Raw genomic sequence first — 20,680 nt, forward strand, 5'->3', positions numbered from 1 at the left:
CTCTCTCTCTCTCTCTCTCTCTCTCTCTCTCTCTCTCTCCCCCCCTTTGTCATAGTTCATATCATTTTTCCATCTTATTTATTGACTTTGAAATTTAGATTAAAGTTGGACTTTGCCCCACATGGATGTGGAGAGTCACTATTCTAATCTTTGTGGTTTTGTTATCAGATTTAATTCTGGGGATCTGCAAGTTCTGAGTGTTTTCAAAGTGGTGGTATTCTGAGAGGTGTGATCACAGCTCTCAGGGTCTTTGCTGTTATATCTACATATTAATTTCTCCTATTCTCCTGCTTCTGTAAGTCCTGGTATTCCTCTTGACCAGAAAGTTATAAACAAGGTCCCTTCTCTTTTGTGCCCAATCACAAGAACCAAAACCTTGTATGGGCAATAGAGTTGCCAGTGAGCACCAGCTGTATCCAGTGCCAGCAAATGGTCGTTAGTAATATCTTAATAATGTATTTTCTGTCCCATTACCTCTTAGCTACTCTGACCTCAGATCTTTTGAAACTGCTGATATTCCTTTCATCAAAATACCTATAAGTCCCAACACCAAACTGATCCTGTTGAACTCCAGATGGTGTTACCTTGGTGTTAATTTTTTTTCTTTTCTTTCATTTAGTTAATTTTTTTAATTTTAAAAAATTTTACACGGTTACATAATTCATGTTTTTACTTTAGCTTCACCCCCTCAAACTCCCCCCACCATAGCTAACTCACATTTCCACTGATTTTAACATATGTGGTCAGTCAACACTTATTTACATATTATTGATAGTTGCATTGGTGTGGTCCTTTCGGTCTAAATCCCCCATCATGTTCTCATCAAACCAAGTGTTCAAGCAGTTGTTTTTCTTCTGAGTTTCCTCTCCTGTAGTTCTTCCTCTGAATGTGGGTAATTTTCTTTTCCATAAATCCTTCAGAATTGTCTTGGGTCTTTGCAATTCTGCTAGTACAGATGTCCATTACATTCAATTTTACCACAGTGTATCAGTCTCTGTGTACAATGTTCTTCCAGCTCTGCTCCTTTCACTCTGCATCAATTCCTGGAGGTCTTTCCAGTTCAGATGGAATTCATCCAGTTTATTATTCCTTTGAGCACAATAGTATTCCATCACCAACATATACCACAATTTGTTCAGCCATTCTCCAATTGAAGGGCATACCCTCACTTTCCAGTTTTTTGCCACCACAAAGAGAGCAGCTGTAAATATTTTTGTACAAGTCTGTTTATCTATGATCTCTTTGGGGTACAAACCCAACAATGTTAGGCTGGATCAAAGGGAAGGCATTCTTTCATTGCTCTTTGGGGATAATTCCAAATTGCCATCCAGAATGATTGGATCTGTTCACAACTCCACCAGAAATGCATTAATGTCCCAATTTTGCCACATCATCTCCAACATTCATTACTCTCCCCCCTGCTATCATTTTAGACAATCTGCTAGGTGTGAGGTCATACCTCAGAGTTGTTTTGATTTGCATTTCTCTAATTATTAGAGATTTAGAAAACTTTCTCATGTGCTTCTAGATACTTTTGATTTCATTATCTGAAAATTGCCTATTCGTGTCTCTTGCCGATTTATCAATTGGGGAATGGCTTGATTTTTTACACAATTGCTTTAACTCCTTGTATATTTGAGTAATTAGACCCCTGTCAGAGTTTTTTGTTATAAAGATTTTTTTCCCAATTTGTTGTTTCCCTTCTGATTTTGGCTACATTGTTTTTGTTTGTACAAAAGCTTTTTCGTTTAATATAATCAAAACCATTTAATTTACATTTTGTAATTTTCTCTATCTCTTGTTTGGTTTTAAAATTCTTCCTTTCTCAGAGATCTGACAAGTATACTATTATGTGTTCACTTAACTTATTTATAGTTTCCCTCTTTATTTTCAAGTCATTCACCCATTCTGAATTTATCTTGGTGTAGGGTGTGAGATGTTGATCTAAACCTATTCTCTTCATTGTTTTGTTCCAAATTTCCCACCAATTTTTTTTTTCAAATAGTGGATTTTTGTCCCAAAAGTTGGACTCTTTGGGTTTATCATACACTGTCTTGATGATGTCACTTACCCCAAGGCTATTCCACTGATACTCCCTTCTTTCTCTTTGCCAGTACCATATCACTTTGATGATTGCTGCTTTATAATATAACTTAATATCTGGTACTGCTAAGCCATGTTTCTTCACGTTTTTTCATTATTTCTCTTGATATTCTTGATCTTTTGTTCTTCAAAATAAAATGTGTTATAGTTTATTTCTAATTTAGTAAAAAAGTTTTTTGGTAGTTTGATAGTTATGGTGCTAAATAAGTAAATTAATTTGGGTAGAATAGTCATTTATATTATGTTAGCTTGTCCTACCCATGAACACTCAATGTTTTTCCAATTGCTTATATCTAGTTTTAATTGTTTGGAAAGTGTTTTGTAGTTGTGTTTGTATAATTCCCGTGTTTCTTTTGGTAGATAGATTCCTAAGTATTTTATATTGTCTAGATTTTAAATGGTGTTTCTCTTTCTAACTCTTGCTGCTATGATGTGTTGGAAATATATAGAAATGTTGATGATTTATATGCATTTATTTTGTATCCTGCAACTTTGCTAAAGTTGTTGATTATTTCTACTAGCTTTTTACTTGATTCTCTAGGATTTTTTAAGTAGACCATCATATCATCTGCAAAGAGTGATATCTTAGTCTCCTCATTGCCTATTTTAATACCTTCGATTTCTTTTTCTTCTATAATTGCTACTGCTACTGTTTCCAGTACAATGTTAAATAATAGACTTCATAAAGGGCATTCTTATTTCACACCTGATCGTATTGGAAAGGCTCCTAATTTATCCCCATTGCATATGATGCTTGTTGATGGTTTAAGATATATACTGTTTATTATTTTTAGGAAATGACCTTCTATTCCTCTAATTTCTAGTGTTTTCAATAGGAATGGGTGTTGTATTTTGTCAAAGGCTTTTTCAGCATCTATTGAGATAATCATGTGATTTTTGTTGGTTTTCTTGTTGATATGTTCCATTAAGTGGATGGTTTTCCTAATGTTTAACCATCCTTGCATTCCTGGTATAAATCCCACCTGATCATGATGGATAACACTCTTGATCACTTGCTGGAGTCTTTTTGCTAGTACTATATTTAAGATTTTTGCATATATGTTCATTAAGGAGATTGGTCTGTAATTTTCTTTCTCTGTTTTTGATCTACCTGGCTTTGGAATCAGTACCCTATTTGTGTCATAAAAGGAATTTGGAAAGAGTCCTTCTTTGCTTATTGTATCAAATAATTTGTATAGTATTGGGATTAATTGTTCTTTGTATGTGATAGAATTCAATTGTGAATCCATCAGGCCCTGGTGATTTTTTCTTAGGGAGTTCTTTGATGGCTTGTTCAATTTCTTTTTCTGATATTGGATTATTTAAGTATTCTACTTCTTCTGCTGTTAATTTAGGCAATTTATATTTTTGTAAATATTCATCCATATCACCTAGATTGCTAAATTTATTGCCATATAATTGGGCAAAATAATTTTATAGATTGCCTTAATGTCCTCTTCAATAGAGGTGAGGTATCCCTTTTCATCTTCAATACTATTAATTTGGTTTTCTTCTTTCTTTTGTTAATTAGATTTACCAGTACTTTTGTCTATTTTTATCTTTTTTTTTCAAAATACTAGATTCTAGTGTTATTTATTCAACAATTCTTTTACTTTGGATTTTATTAATTTCTCCTTTGATTTTTAGTATTTCCAATTTAGTTTTCATCTGAGGATATTTAATTTGTTCTTTTTCAATTGTTTTAAGTTGCATGCCCAAATCATTAACCTCTGCCCTCCCTAATTTGTTAATATATGTACTCAGTGATATAAATTTTCCCCTTAGAACTGCTTTGGCTATATCCCATGGGTTTGGGTAAGATGTCTCATCATTGTCATTGTCTTCAATGAAATTATTATTTGTTTCTGTGATTTGTTCTTTCACTAAATTACTTTGGAGAATCATATTATTTAATTTCCAATTAGTTTTTGGTTTGCCTCTCCATGTGTTCTTATTAATGATTATTTTTATTGCATTATGATCTGAGAAGGATACATTTATTATTTCTGCTTTTTTGCATTTGTTTGCTATGTTTCTGTGCCCTATTATATGTCCTATCTTTGTGAATGTTCCATGTGCTGCTAAAAAGAAGGTGTATTCCTTTTTGACCCTATTTATTTTTCTCCATATGTCTATTAACTCTAATTTTTTAGGGTTTTATTCACCTCTCTTATCTCTTTCTTATTTATTTTTTGGTTTGATTTTTCTAGATCTGATAGGGGAATGTTGAGGTCCCCCACTACTATGGATTTGCTATCTATTTCATCCTTGAACTCCACTAGCTTCCCCTTTAGACATTTGTAAGCTATACCATTTGGTGCATACATATTGAGTACTGATATTTCTTCATTGTATATACTTCCTTTTATTAGGATGTAGTTACCTTCCCTATCTCATTTAATCTTATCTATTTTTACTTTGACTCTGTCAGAGATCATGATAGCCACCCTTGCCTTCTTTTTCTTATTTGAAGCCCAAAAGATTTTGCTCCATCCTCTCATTTTCACTCTATGTCTGTCTCATGTGCGTTTCTTGTAGATAACATATGGTAGGATTTTGGTTTCTAATCCACTCTGCTATTTGCTTCCATTTTATGGGAGAGTTCATCCCATTCACATTCAGAGTTATAATTATCAATTATTCATTCACAGACATTTTGCTTCTCTCTCCTACTCCTGTCCTTTCTCCTTTGACTGTTTCCTTCTATACCAGTGTTTTGCTTTTAATCAGTTCCTATAATCCCCTCCCTTCTTGTACTTCCCTTTCTACCCCCTCCCTTCTTATTCCCATTTTATTGTTCTTTAAAGCCACCCTGTGCTCTCCCCCAAGCCCTCTCCCTCCCTAGTATTGCTTCCCTCCCCACCAGTCTATTTGTTACCGTTCTACTTTTCTATAGGGCAGGAATCAATTCTCTGTGCCAATGGATCTGATTGTTCTTCTCTCTTTAAGTTGATTTCAATGCACTTAAGTATTGAATATTTCCTCTCTCTAACCTCTTTACCCTTCCAGTGTATCGTTATTTTTCCCTGTTGATCCCACAAGCTTCTTTATGGAATATACATTTATTCCTTTTTGTTTGTTTACCTAATTTTCTTATTATTATCTTCTTCCCCCCAGTTTTGTATATATTTATTCCTACCTACCTACCTACCTACATATATATATATCTTCTTTTCTTCTTGGGATATAAAATGACTGAACCTGTTGTGTCCCTTAAAAAAAATAATTTTTTTCTCCTCCCCCCCATTCCATTAATTACCTTATATTGATTCTCTTGAGTTCTGGGTTTGGGCAGCAAACTCTCTGTTTAAGTCCAGTTTTTTCTTGATGAATGCTTGGAAGTCCTTGATTTTATTGAATGACCATTCTTTCTCCTGCAATAATATAGTTAGTTTTGCTGGATGGTTGATTCTTGGTTGCAGACCCAGTTCTCTTGCTTTCCAGTATATTGTGTTCCAAGCCTTCTGGTCCTTCAATGTAGATGCAGCCAGATTGTGTGTTATCCTAACTGTGGTTCCCTGATATCTGAATGACTTCTTTTTAGCAGCTTGTAATATTTTTTCCTTGGTCTTATAGTTTTTGAATTTGGCTATAATAATCCTGGAAGTTTTCAGTTGTGGATTAAATGTAGGAGGTGATTTGTGGATCCTGTTGATTTCCACTTTTCCCTCTTGTTCAAGAATTTCTGGGCAATTTTATCTAATAATTACTTGTAAGATGTTGTCTAAACTTTTTCTTTTATCATGATGTTCTGGTAAACCAATAATTCTTAATTTGTCTCTTCTAGGTCTGTTCTCCATATCTTTGGTTTAATCAATGAGGTATTTCATATTCTCCTCAAATTTTTCATTTTTTTATTTTGATTAATATATTCTTGTTGCCTTATGAAGTCATTTGCTTCTAGTAGTTGAGTTCTGTTTTTTAAAGACTGAATTTCATTCCTGGCTTTTTGGTCATCCTTCTCCTTCTGGTCTGATTTTCTTTGTAGATCAACTTTTGCCTTCTTTCCTTCATTTTCAAGGTGGCCAATTCTGGCTTTTAAGAGTTTATTATCTTGTTTTAGTTCATGTATGTCCTTTTTCAAATCGTCTTCATCCTCTCTTGCCTCTCTTGATTGCTTTTTGAGTTCCTGAAGTTCTTTGGTTAATTGAATTTTGAGATCTTCCAAAGCCTGTGTCCAGTTCACTGGAACTACTTCCTCTTCTTCTATTTCTATTTCATTTGCTCTTTTTTCACTTCCTTGAAAGAAGCTGTCGATTTTCATTTCTGTTCTTTTTTTCTGTTGATTACTCATATTTTTTCCTTCTTTGTTCTGCTAGTTTTAGCAGATGTATTTAACGCTCTTTGATGAAAGATCTTCCCCCAGCTGGAAATGGAGGTTTGTAGTTATTTTCTCTGCACTCTGAAGAATTTTTGTCTGTCTAATTGTTGAAATTAATCCTGTATTGATTTGATTAATCTTACTACTTAATCTGCCATGAGGCTAAAACCTGGAGAGGAGGGGAAAACAAACAAACAAACAAACAAACAAAAACCCAGAAAAACCATGAGGGGATAAGAAGGAGCGGTTTTTTGCTGAACTGAGCTCTCCAGCATTGGGGTCCCCCTGAGCTCTCTGCTGTGTTTGATCTGGTTTTCTTTGTTCTTGAACCCCTGCATTCTCTATCTGGTTATGAGGAAGCCAAGCTATCTGTGGTCTGGGGTTTGGCTCTCTCTAAGCCACCATCTTACAGGCATTTTTGCTGTGTTTCTCTGGTTTTCTCCCCCAGTCACCTCTCCAGTGCCTGTGTTTAACTCCCCGAGTCCAGTGTCAGCAAGGCCTTCTCTCCCAACTGGTGCACCCACCAGCCCTGAGATTTCCCAGGCCCACACAGCACATGGGTGAGGCATCCTTGGATTCCCCTTCTATGCCCTCACACCAGACAGTTCAAGAATTGAAGCCTTTTTCTTGGTGGACCTCTTTTGTTATGCTACAGTAGGGTTCCCGCCGCTCTGTCCCATTATTAGATTTGGTCTTCTTTCTTCTCGAAGTGCATTGTTTTCTATCTTGGTGTGTAAGGGTGCAGAGGTTTTAAGATTCACTCAGTCTAAGCCACCATCTTCTCGTAAACTAATTTTCTAATCTACCTTGGTGTTACAGATATCTCCTATGAGTCTTTTATTTTGTCTTAGGCTAGAGAAATATCTTCCTCAGACATCTGCATGTCTCTGACACCAAATTTGATTTTGGCATCATCTTAAAGTTGTTGTTGGGGAATATTGAGAGAATTCATCTGGATCCCATCCTCTACTGTACCATCTTCAAGAAAATATTTTTTTCTCAGGTAGGAGACTTACTATAGATGAATTAAATGAGAAAAAGTCCAAGAATATAAGTGATAACACTGAGAGTATATGTAGAAAGTTTTACCTTCTACGGTACAGATATTTTTTTTTCTTTCTGAGACTACATTCAATAAAAGGAAGGAGAAGAACGGGGTTGTACAGAGATTCTGAGATGTGTAGAAAGAAATATAATATTCATTTCAAAAGGCATATATATTCTTAGTGAAAACCAAAAGTCAGATAATGACTCAGAATCATGTAATTAAAGGTATGAATAAGAAACCGAAGAGATAATGAATGTATGAAATAGGTGTTGGAGAAGAACATAAGGACAATTAACAATAATTTTGCCATTAATTAATGCCTATGTAGATATACTTTTGGTGATTAACTCTGAGGATACTATATAGGGCATGTGCTAAATAAAATAAACATTTGTTATGTTTAAATCCTAATCTATCTTTATTTGTGTATATATCTAAATAATGCAATTCATCATTTTATAGTTACCTGACTCATTTATTTTTTAAATCTTCCCCTTTGTTTCATATATTTCTCACTTAAGTTCTTTCAGACCTCCCATATTACAATCCTACTGCAAAAGCAGTTTTTAGATTTAATGAAAATAGTGTTTAGATTAGAGAAAAGCTATAAAATAAGAATTCATTTATAAATTTAAACCTTATTATGCTTTCATGAAGCCATTGTAAAATTAAGCTTCTTAGTATTCATGTTTAATAGAGGATTTAAAAAAATTTCTAATATATTTAATTATTTTTTTCAATACACATAAGTTTTTTTAAAGTTATACGATCCAAATTGTCTCCTTCCCTTTTTCTCTCTTCCTTCCCAGGGCTGGCAAGCAATTTAATCTGGGTTATACATGTTTTATAATATAAAATATTTCCAAATTATTCGTTTTTGTGAGTGAATAATTTTATAAAACCAAAACCCAAAACATATATCCAAATTAGCAAATTATCTTATGTTTACATCTGTATTCCTACTCCAATGATACTTTCTTTGAATGTGGATAACATTATTTTCATTAAGTTTCTCAGAATTCTTCTGGATCATTGTATTGTTGTGAGTAACAAACATTACATTTGATCATTCCACAATATTGCTGTTATTGTGTACTCCATACCCCTTTAGTTTCTAATTCTTTGCTGGGAAAGGACCTGTTTGTACAGACGTATTAATATATGAACTTTTTATTGTAGCTAAAAAATTGGAAAATGTCCCTCAATTGGGGAATAGCTGAACAAATTGTGTTATATGAAGGTGATGGAATACTATTGTGCTATGAGAAATGATGAATTGCTTGATTTCTCTGAGAGCTGTAAAGACCTACATGAACTGATTTTAAGTGAAATAAGCAGAACCAGAACATTATGGGACTATCAAAGGTAACCGACTTTGCTACTAATACCAGTTATCCAGGACAAGTCTGTGCGACTTGTGAGAAAGAATGCTATCCACATCTAGAGAAAGAACTTTGGGAGTAGAAATCCAGACCACTGATTTATCACTTGTTTATATGGGTATGTGATTTGGGGTTTAGGTTTGAAAGGTTTACTGTTTTATAAAAATGGATATTATGGAAATGAGTTTGAGTGTTTATACATAATATATAACATATATTATGTATGTATATATGTATGTATATAGGTATGTATAGCCCAGTGGAATTGCTTGTCAACTCCAGCAGGTGGGGGGGGGGAAATGAGGGGAGGGAGAAAACAGGAATCAGGCAACCATGGACAAAGATTAAAAAGCAAACAAATGAAAAGTCCTTTCCCGTTTAAAAAAAAAAGTTCTCTTTGGAATATAGAAGTTGTAGTGGCATGACTGGATCAAAGAATATGTATTCTTTTGAATGTCCCTTGGGAAAAATTTCAAATTTCCTTCCAGAATGGTTGAATCAGTTCATAACTCCAGCAGCAATGTATTAATGTCTCAGTTTTGCTAAATTCCCTCCAATATTTATCATTTTCCTTTACTGTCATATTGGCCCATCTGATAGGTGCGCGGTAGTTCGTCAGAGTTGTTTGAATTTGCATTTATCTAATTATCATTTATTTAGAACATTATTTCATATGATTATTAACAGCTTTGATTTCTTCATCTGCAAACTCCTTTTTCATATTCATTGACCATTTAACAGTTGTGGAGGAACTTGGATTCATATAAATTTGGCTTAGTTCTTCATATATTTGAGTAATGAATCCTTTATCAAAGATAAAAAAATTATGAATATTTCCCAGTTTATTGTTTCCCTTCTAATCTAGGTTGAAGTGATTTTGTTTGAACAAAAACATTAATATTATCAAAATTATTCATTTTACATCTTGTAATGTTCTCTATCACTTATTTGGTCATAAATTCTTCCCTTCTCTATAGATCTCAGAGGAAATGCTCATCTGTCAGTCTGTTTCTACGGCAACTCTTTTGAAGTTTCATTGTATTGTATCCTCCTCATTGTATTTGTCAGATGAGGAATAATGTCCCACTGCGGGATAGAACATTTTAGGGGGCCGCATCTGGCCTGCTGGCCGTAGTTTGCCCATCACTGGTCTAGAGTAATTTTAAATAGAGTTTCTCTTCTAATTCTTGCTCCTGGGCTTTTTTGGAAATGTATAAAAATGTTCATGACTCATGGGAGGTTATTTGGTATCCTGCAACTTTCCTAAAGTTATCAATTTTTTGACTAGTTTTTTAGTTGATTTTGTAGGATTCCCTAAGAATACTATCATATCATCTTCAGAGAGTGTTCAGTTTTCTTCATTGCCTATTTTAATTCCTTCACTTTATTTTTATTCTCTAATTGCTATAGCTAGCATTTCTAGTGCAATATTAAATAACAATGGTGATGATGAGCATCCTAGCTTCATTTCTGATTCTTTTGTGAAGACTTTCAATTTATGTTCTTTACAGATGATATTTGCTGATGGTTTTAAATAAATACTACTTATTATTTTGAGGAAAGGCCTTTTGATTTCTATGTTTTCTAGTGTTTTTAATTGGAGTGAATGTTGTATTTTGTCAAAGATTTTTTCTGAAACTATTGAGGTAATCATATGATTTCTGTGGGTTTGGTTACACATATTGTCAATTATGTGTATGATTTTCTTTACATTAAACCAACTTAGTATTCCTGGTAAAAATCTCACTTGATCATAGTGAATAAGCCTTGTGATATATTCCTACTCTCTTTGCTGGTGTTTACTAGAAGATATGTGAGAATGTTTTGAAAAAATGTGAAATAAAGGACATAATATAATGTTTTACATTATATTTCAGATGTGATTCAAATAATATATCTATAGATAAAGCTTGGTGCAAAGGAGAAATTAATTTGGAATCAGTAGTCCTTAGACTAAAATTCTAGTCCTACTATTTAATATTTGTATAATATTTGGCAAGATAATTAATCTTCTACACTTCAATTTACTCAATCCATAAAAAGTATACATGGGCTAGATGGGGTTATAACTCCCTTTTAGTTGTACATAAGAAAATTTTCTTCTTTTCATAAAAAGTTATTTTCAATTTAATCTGTAATAATTTATCATGTTCTCTATATAAAATGAAAGCATGGATTTATCAAAATGACTTATCCTGAAATTAACAATTTATGTGTATGTGTACTTGTGTGTGAGAACTAGATTCTAATGAAGATGTATTATTTATGAATAAAGTTAATAATAGCAATTTTTTGTAAACAGTAAATGGAAAATACTTTTTTTTTGGAATTCAGTAGAGAGGATTTTTAAAGAGTATTATCCAAATCTAGATTTTAAAAAAATATAAGTTTAAAGGTAACATGTGACTAGAAAAATTGGCTTCATTAATTTTTAATGGATTAAAAGTCTGAAAAGAGTTTTGGTTAAAACATTATGTGGAACTACATCAGTTTCCAAAATATATTACAAACAAAAATCCTTTGCTGTTCCTTTGTTATTATATTAATTGTTCTAATTCACTCAGATTTCATTACCTTTTACTAAGCATAATATAAACTTGTCAGGTTTGACATATAGTTCTAGAGTACAATTTATTATTTCAATAGAAAACATTCTGAAATTTGATAGTCTACTAGTGAATATAAAAAAAAAATAAAATGTTGACTATATGACCTAGTGGAAAGCATGAAATAGAATGGAACTCATAAGGGATACTTGCATGTATTAGATTTTACTAATTGTTTCAACAAGTGTTCATTCACTACCAAATTAAATAATGTGGAAAAATTCTTCACATTTGTTAAATAATGCTGCACTGAGCACTTTTGTAAAATGCCTAGAGATATAAAAATAAAGTCATTTTTAATCAAATCTAACATCTCTCTAAGGGGTTAGGCATCTTTTCAAAGATAAATATATATGCTCATCTGATACTTACTTGGCTTTCTTTATTTTTTAATTTTCAGGGCTAATTTAGATTTCAGGAAGGAGAATGTGATATCTATTCCTATAGCCATTTCTTATACTACTATCTTGCCATTATTATTTTATTGTTCCATTTAATCTATAGAAGTGAAAATATGGAGGTGATGAAGTGACCTATCTTTCTAAGAAGTAATAATTAATGATTTTCTAAACAAAGTCAAAACGATATCCCTTGGGAGAAGTTGTACATCAATAATATTTAATGGGAATTGTTCTCTTCCAAAGTGACTCTATGCCTTTTTGGTCTAAACAGTGATTCCCAAACTTTTTTGACCTACCACCCCCTTCCAGAAAAAAATATTACTTAGTCCCCTGGAAATTAATTTTTAAAAAAAATTAATAGCAATTAATAGGAAAGATGAATGCGCCTGTGACCATCACTGCTTCCCTGCATTGCTGCAGCACCCACCAGGGGCTGGTAGTATCCACTTTGGGAATCACTGGTCTAAGAGGTGGAAAGAAAATAGTTCTTTTCATTTCTTGTCTTAGATGAGTGTTTAGAAAAATAGAACTTTAGCTACTTCTTATAGAATTGCTTATAAAAGTATTTATTAAAGGAGAATCACGAACTAGTTAGGCTTTTTTTATAGTTATAAAGCCCAATGATTAGCAACATCATGTCTTTGTTTACCACTTTTACATAACTGATTACCCAAACTCTTTTTTAGGATATGTATTTCCCAGAGTACTGATAGGGGACTTATTTGCTGGACATCTCTTCTTAAAATCAACATTGACATCTCAAATTATCCATATCTAAAACAGAAGGAAGTTTTTCCTCTTTGCAAAGATATTTATTCACTAAGGAGATGATCGATAACTAAACCTATAGAATAAGTAAAAACTCTTAAAGATGAAGGATTCAATTTTGCATCTTCCTCTGAGGCCAGAAGAATTCTTTCTAGATGGATGGATAATATCAACATAGTCTCAGTTTTTCAACCATGAATCTGCATGGATCTATAAATTATCCTGCTACTCACTGAATAATAATCATTATGCTTGCTTTGTCTTACCACCATTAAGAAGGGATTGATGTAATCCAAGGGAGAGACATTGTTTAAGTTATTAGACGATAGCAATGCTGGTTTTAAATGAGTGTTTAACATGCACATTTTTTCCTTTAAAGTTGTTGTATTGACCAGTCAATGTCATTGTCAAATGTTAATGTCTTTGTTATTTCAGATTCAGATGTGGTGTATAAAAACGGGAATGGACATGTCATTAAACTGAATGTAGAAACAAATCTCACCACATTATTATTGGAAAACACAACTTTTGTAAGTAATAGATAATTATTTACTTGTTAATGTGTCATTAGTTTGTGCCCAAAACTCTCAAGATAAAAGTAATTTTTAAGCCTCAATGAAAGATTTTGTTTAAGTACTTCAATAGAAAAGTTGGGATGGTAGGTTCAGGAAACCTCTCTACAGACAAATGCTGCATATTCTGGTAGTTTTTTTGTTTTTGTTTTTGTTTTTGAAAGAACAGGAGTTTTTTTTTTCACTTAATAAAACATTAAGAGTGGGTGAAATTTCCCTTTCCTTTATTTCTTACAGTCATTCATAGGGAAAATATTTTATGTATATATACAAATTGACATTGTCACTTGTGCACACACAGATATTTCATTTTCATTCTAGAAATTAACACTTTTTATGGAATTTTGAATATAATTTTTCTAAACAATCCCTTCAATTTTTTCTTAATTAAACACATTTTTACATTTGAATCATCAACCTATATCATTAAAATTAATATTATGCTACCATTTTCTATATTTTTATATTACACCAAAGCCTTTTCTCCTATTTCCCAACATGCATGCATTCAATTTTTCTTTGTATTGATGAAAAAACATTAGAGTGACTTCAAAAATTGGGTTTCAGACTTTGGATATCTGTAGTACTTCATCTTTCCTGAGAATAAGTAGGAGCATTTCTTTATGTTTTCTTTGATTGAAATGTTATTTTTTAGAATTTCAGGTTTATTAAACTTAAAGTATTATTTTAATTTATAATATCATACTAATTCTGTATATTTTTCTTCTGTTTCTGCTTACTTTGATATGTATCAACTCCTACTTACCCTGTTTTCCAAAATAACTAATGTTCCTTTCTTTTTATGGTATTTAGAGATACCAAGGCTTTCAAGCATAATCTAATAAATTTACCATAACTTTGTTTGCTGTCCTTTGATAAATTGGTCTTCAGAGACCATAAAATGTTTCCTTGACATTTTGTCATCAAAGTAATTTGAGGGGAAAATAAAATTTAATGACATCTAAAAGTGATCATCAATAACTTAAAAATAAGTAAGATCCATAATACAAAATATAATTTTGAAGGGTATATTTTATTTATCAGATTTATCTGATTTATCAGAGTGGTTAATCTACTTCAAATAAAAAAGTTTACATCTATATTAATAGAAGAATCCTTCATTTTTTTATTTTTTAAGCTTTTTTTTTAAACCCTTGTACTTCAGTGTATTGTCTCATAGGTGGAAGATTGGTAAGGGTGGGCAATGGGGGTCAAGGGACTTGCCCAGGGTCACACAGCTGGGAAGTGGCTGAGGCCAGGTTTGAACCTAGGACCTCCTGTCTCCAGGCCTGACTCTCACTCCACTGAGCTACCCAGCTGCCCCCAGAATCTTTCATTTTTAATCTCTAATCAGTGGGGACACTTGTATGCATCTGGTGATATCTTTTCTCTAAAGATCAATTTAACTTGTTTAAATTACTACTTTTTTTGTTTTATGGGGTTTTTTTTGTCACAATTCTTATAATGCTAATAATGAGACATCAAGGATCTCTGAACTGATCTGACCATCCGCTTTGATCAAACCATGAATTACTCAAAGTACTATATTACATATCCAGAAACTTATGAAGAGGGAGGAAGGGAGTAAGAGGCAGAGACAGAAAAAGAGAGATAGAGATTGTGCAAGAGAGAAAGTCAAGTGATGAGGAAACTCTTATTAATCTTCCGCCATTATAGCTCCATCAACTTAAAAGTGTTTGTTAAGTAATATTTTTTACTTTCTGCCATGATATATTGTTTTGTTTTTTAAGTGTTCTTCAGCTTGTATTCCTTTATTCCTACTGAAATTTTAAATTGTATCTTCCTTTTCAGTATTTCTAAATCTCTTTGTATTTACTTTCTTTTCACATTCTTGTTAACTTGATAGTTATTTGCTACTGATACGTGTTTATCAAATCTTTCATTTCTGTCCTTCAATATGGGTTCCCTAAGTAGTAAAAAACTTACTACTTTCTATAAGTTGCTTTTTTTGAGAGTACAGCTGTTAAATATTAGCTGGCAACATCTTCAACTTGAAGTGTTTAAAAAGGACTACTAAATCAAACACAAATCTGTAGAAAGTCCAAAGTGATTCAAGTGGCACTTTTACCCAATTCAGAATATCTAGTTCAATGACAGCTGTTTATTTGAGTGTACAATTCCTTAAGAGGTAGCTCTTAAGTGAGAATTTTTTAGGATGAATCTTTTAGCAAATTTTACCAGAGTATGTTTTTTTAATTGAGTTATTTTGTTAAATCTTTGCCACAACAGTAGTTTAGATTTTAATTAATTGCATTTAGCACATTATTTTTTTTAAACCCTTGTACTTCAGTGTATTGTCTCATAGGTGGAAGATTGGTAAGGGTGGGCAATGGGGGTCAAGTGACTTGCCCAGGGTCACACAGCTGGGAAGTGGCTGAGGCCGGGTTTGAACCTAGGACTTCCTGTCTCTAGGCCTGACTCTCACTCCACTGAGCTACCCAGCTGCCCCTAGCACATTATTTTTATAATAAAATTGAAGTCCCCATTAAAATAAAAGTTGTTAATATATTTTTGATAAATGTGTGGCATTAGGATGATGTATAATGTATTTACTAATTAATATTAATTATGTAATGGCAGCTATACATAAAATGAATTACTGTAAGAAAATATTAACAAATATTACTTTAAAAATATACTAAATTCTCTTATTTGATCCTCTTTATCATTTTTTCTACTTAATACTGGTATATTCCATCTGTACATTATCTAAAAACTCCTGTAAATATTAATAATACTGTACATAAGTAACAAATGAAAAATGAAAATAATTCCCTTTCTAATATTTATACTAATAATGTTCTTATGTCATTAATTTCATTTAGGATTCCAAAAAAAGGAGTATATTAAAGCTATCTTCTCATCTCTTTATCTATTTATTTAATTTTTAAAATTAATTAATTAATTAATTTAGAATATTTTCCCATGATTCCATGGTTAATGATTTTTCACATTCATCTTCCCATCTCCTTCCTGAAACTGAAAAACAATTCCACTACATTACACATGTATCATTGCTCAAAACCTATTTCCATATTATTCATATCTACAATAAAGAGACCTTTTAAAGCCAAACCCTAATCATATCCACATCAAACCACATGATGGATAAGGTGTTCTGTTTATTTGCTTGCTTGTTTTTTTGTTTGTTTGTTTTTGCGTTTCTACTCCCATAGTTATTTCTCTGGATAGGAATAGAATTCTTTCTCATAAATTTCTCTAGATTGTCCTGGATCATTGCATTGTTACTAGAAGAAAAGTCTGTTCTATTCGATTGTGCCACAATGTATCAGTCTCTGTACAATGTTCTCCTGGTTCTGCTCATTTCACTCTGCATCAGTTCATGGAGTTCTTTCCATTTCACATGGAATTTATCGAGTTCATCACTCCTTTCAGCATAATAATATTGCATCACCATCAGGTACCAAAATTTGTTCAGCCATTCTCCAATCAATAGGCACCACATCATTTTCAATTTTTTGCCACCACAAACAGTGTGATTTTAAATATTTTTGTACAATTATTTTTCTTTATTATCTCTTTGGAGTACAAACCCAGCAGTAGTATGACTGGATCAAAAGGCAGACATTTTTTATAGCCCTTTGCACATAATTCCAAATTGCCCTCCAGAATGGTTCGATCAATTCACAACTCCACTAGCAGTGCATTAATGTGCCTATTTTGTCACATCTCCTTAAACATCACTTTGCTTTCCTGCCATATTGACCAGTTAGCTAGGTGTGATTTGATTCCTCACAGTCTGTTTTTATTTGCATTCCTCTAATCAGGACGAACTTAGAACTCTTTTTCATGTGCTTATTGATAGTTTTGATTTCATTGTGTGAAGACTGCTTGTTCATGTCCTTTGACCATTTGTTGATTGGGGTATAGCTTGATTTTTTTTTAAATTTGACTTAGTTCGTATTTGGGAAATTAAACCTGTCAGAAAGTTTTGTTATAAAATATTTTCCCAGTTTGTAATGGTTTTGTTTGTAAAAAACCTTTTTAAATTGATATAATCAAAGTTATTAATTTTACATTTTGTACTACTCTTGCTTGGTCTTGAATTCCTTCCTCTCCCACAGATGTGACAGATCTAATATTCTATGTTCGCCTAATTTGATTATGATTTCACTCTTTATATTTAAGTCATTTACTCATTTTGAATTTATATTGGTATAGGGTGTGAGATGTTGATCTAAACCTGCTTTTTCCCATTTTGTTTTCCAATTTTCTCACCAGTTTTTGTCAAAGAATGATTTTTTTTCATCCCTAAAGCTGAGATCTTTGCCTTTATGAAACACTAGCTTGCTGAGGTCATATACACCTAATCTATTCCATTAATCCACCCTTCACTCTTAGGCAGTAACATATGTTTTATTTTTAAACCCTTAACTTCTGTGTATTGGCTCATAGGTGGAAGAGTTGTAAGGGTGGGCAATGGCGGTCAAATGACTTGCCCGGGGTCACACAGCTGGGAAGTGTCGGAGGCCGGATTTGAACCTAGGACCTCCAGTCTCTAAGCCTGACTCTCAATCCACTGAGCTACCCAGGTGCCCCAGTAACATATGTTTTTTTAAACATTTATTAATATTTATTTTTTAGAAAAGTTAACATGGTTACATAATTCATGTTCTTCTTTTCCCCTTCACCCCTCAAGCTCCCCAAACCCATGGCTGATGCGTATTTTCACTGGTTTTAACATGTGTCATTGAACAAGACCTATTTCCAAATTGTTGATAGTTGCATTGGTGTGGTAATTTTGAGTCTAAATGCCCAATCATGTCCTCCTCAACCCATGTGTTCAAGCAGTTGTTTTTCTTCTGTTTCTACTCCTGTAGTTCTTCCTCTGAATGTGAGTAGCGTTCTTTTCCATAAGTCCTTCAGAATTGTCCTTGGTCATTGCATTGCTGCTAGTACAGAAGTCCATTACATTCTATTTTACCACAGTGTACAACGTTCTTCTGACTCTGCTCCTTTCACTCTGCATCAATTGCTGGAGGTCTTTCCAGTTCACATGGAATTCCTCCAGTTTATTGTTCCTTTGAGCACTATAGTATTCCATCATCAACATATACGATAATTTGTTCAGCCATTCCCCAATTGAAGGACATACCTTCCTTTTCCAGCTTTTTGCCACCACAAAAAGCGCGGCTATAAATAGTTACATACAAGTCTGTTTATTTATGATCTCTTTGGGATACAAACCCAACAATGGTATGGCTGGATCAAAGGGCAGGCATTCTTTTATAGCCCTTTGAGCATATTTCCAAATTGGCATCCAGACTGATTGGATCAGTTCACAACTCCACCAGAAATGCATTAATGTCCCAATTTTGCCACATCGCCTCCAGCATTCATTACTCTCCCCTTCTTTCATTTTAGGCAATCTGCTAGGTGTGAGGTCATACCTCAGAGTTGTTTTGATTTGCATTTCTCTAATTATTAGAGATTTAGAACACTTTCTCATGTGCTTCGAGATACTTTTGATTTCTTTACCTGAAAATTGCCTATTCATGTCTCTTGCCCATTTATCAATTGGGGAATGGCTTGATTTTTTATACAATTGGTTTAACTCCTTGTATATTTGAGTAATTAGACCCCTGTCAGAGTTTTTTGTTATAAAGATTTTTTCCCAATTTGTTGTTTCCCTTCTGATTTTGGTTACATTGTTTCTATTTGTACAAAAGTTTTTTAGTTTGATATAATCTAAATCATTTATTTTACATTTTGCAATTTTCTCTAACTCTTTCTTGGTTTTAAAATATTTCCTTTCCCAGATATCTGACAAGTAAACTATTCCATATTCACTTAACTTTTTTATAGTTTGCCTCTTTATATTCAAGTCATTCACCCATTCTGAATTTTTCTTGGTGTAGGGTGTGAGGTATTGAGCTAAACCTAATCTCTCCCATATTGTTTTCCAAATTTCCAAACAGTTCTTGTCAAATAGTGGATTTTTGTTCCAAAAGTTGGGCTCTTTGAGTTTATCATACACTGTCTTGCTGATGTCACTTACCCCAAGTCTATTCCACTGATCTTCCCTTCTGTCTCATAGCTAGTACCATACCATTTTGATGACTGCTGCTTTATAGTACAGTTTAATATCTGATACTGCTAGGCCCCCTTACTTCAGATTTTTTTTCATTATTTCCCTTGATATACTTGATCATTTATTATTCCAGATGAAATTTGTTATAGATTTTCCTAATTCAGTAAAAGAATTTTTGGTAGTTTGATAGGTATGGAGCTAAATAAGTAAATTAATTTGGATAGAATGGTCATTTTTATTATGTTAGCTTGTCCTACCCATTAGAAAACAATATTTTTCCTATTGTTTAAATCAAGTTTTAATTGTTTGGAAGGTGTTTTGTATTTGTTTTCATATAATTCCCCTGTTTGTTTTGGTAGATAGATTCCTAAGTATTTTATATTGTCTAGGTTTATTTTAAATGGTGTTTCTCTTTTGACCTCTTGCTGCTGTGATGTGATGGAAATATATAGAAATGCTGATGATTTATGTGCATTTATTTTGTATCCTGCAACTTTGCTAAAGTTGTTGATTATTTCTACTAGCTTCTTAGTTGATTCTCTATGATTTTTTAAGTAAACCATAATATCATCTGCAAAGAGTGATATCTTAGTCTCCTCATTGCCTATTTTATTACCTTCAATTTCTTTTTCTTCTCTAATTGCTACTGCTAGTGTTTCCAGTACAATGTTAAATAATAGAGGAGATAATGGGTATACTTGTTTCACCCCTGATCTTATAGGAAAGGCTTCTAATTTATCCCCATTGCATATGATGCTTGTTGATGGGTTTAGGCATATACCGTTCATTATTTTTAGGAAAGGTCCTTCTATTCCTATACTTTCCAGGGTTTTCAATAGGAATGGTTGTTGTATTTTGTCAAAGTATTTTTCAGCGTCTATTGAGATAATCATGTGATTTTTGTTTGTTAGATTGTTGATATGGTCAATTATTTGGATGGTTTTCCTAATATTGATCCATCCTTGCATTCCTGGTATAAATCCCACCTGATCATTTTGGATGATACTCTTTATCACTTGCTGGAGTCTCTTTGCTAGTATTCTATTTAAGATTTTTGCATCTATGTTCATTAGGAGATTGGTCTTTAGTTTTCTTTCTGTTTTTGATCTACCTGGCTTTGGAATCAGTACCATATTTGTGTCATAAAAGGAATTTGGTAGGACTCCTTCTTTGCTTATTATATCAAATAATTTGTATAGTATTGGGATTAGTTGCTCTTTGAATGTCTGATAGAATTCACTTGTGAATCTATCCAGCCCTGGTGATTTTTTCTTAGGGAGTTCTTTGATGGCTCATTCAATTTCTTTTTCTGATATGAGATTATTTAGGTATTCTATTTCTATTGCTGTTAATTTGTATTTTTGTAAATATTCATCAATATCTCTTAGATTGCTATATATATATAT

The 20,680-nt window shown here is 32.8% G+C and overlaps 1 protein-coding gene across 1 annotated transcript in view; it reads left to right on the plus strand.

Moving 5' to 3' along the window:
• DPP10 (dipeptidyl peptidase like 10) overlaps positions 1-20,680 on the plus strand; it is a 963,744-nt gene that overhangs the window by 412,301 nt on the left and 530,763 nt on the right. Inside the window, exon 4 of the mRNA XM_044669137.1 lies at positions 13,065-13,159. Coding sequence (XP_044525072.1) covers positions 13,065-13,159 — 95 coding nt within the window. The remainder of the gene's footprint in view (positions 1-13,064; positions 13,160-20,680) is intronic.

Source organism: Gracilinanus agilis, chromosome 3, assembly GCF_016433145.1.
Source record: "Gracilinanus agilis isolate LMUSP501 chromosome 3, AgileGrace, whole genome shotgun sequence".
NCBI lineage: Eukaryota > Metazoa > Chordata > Mammalia > Didelphimorphia > Didelphidae > Gracilinanus > Gracilinanus agilis.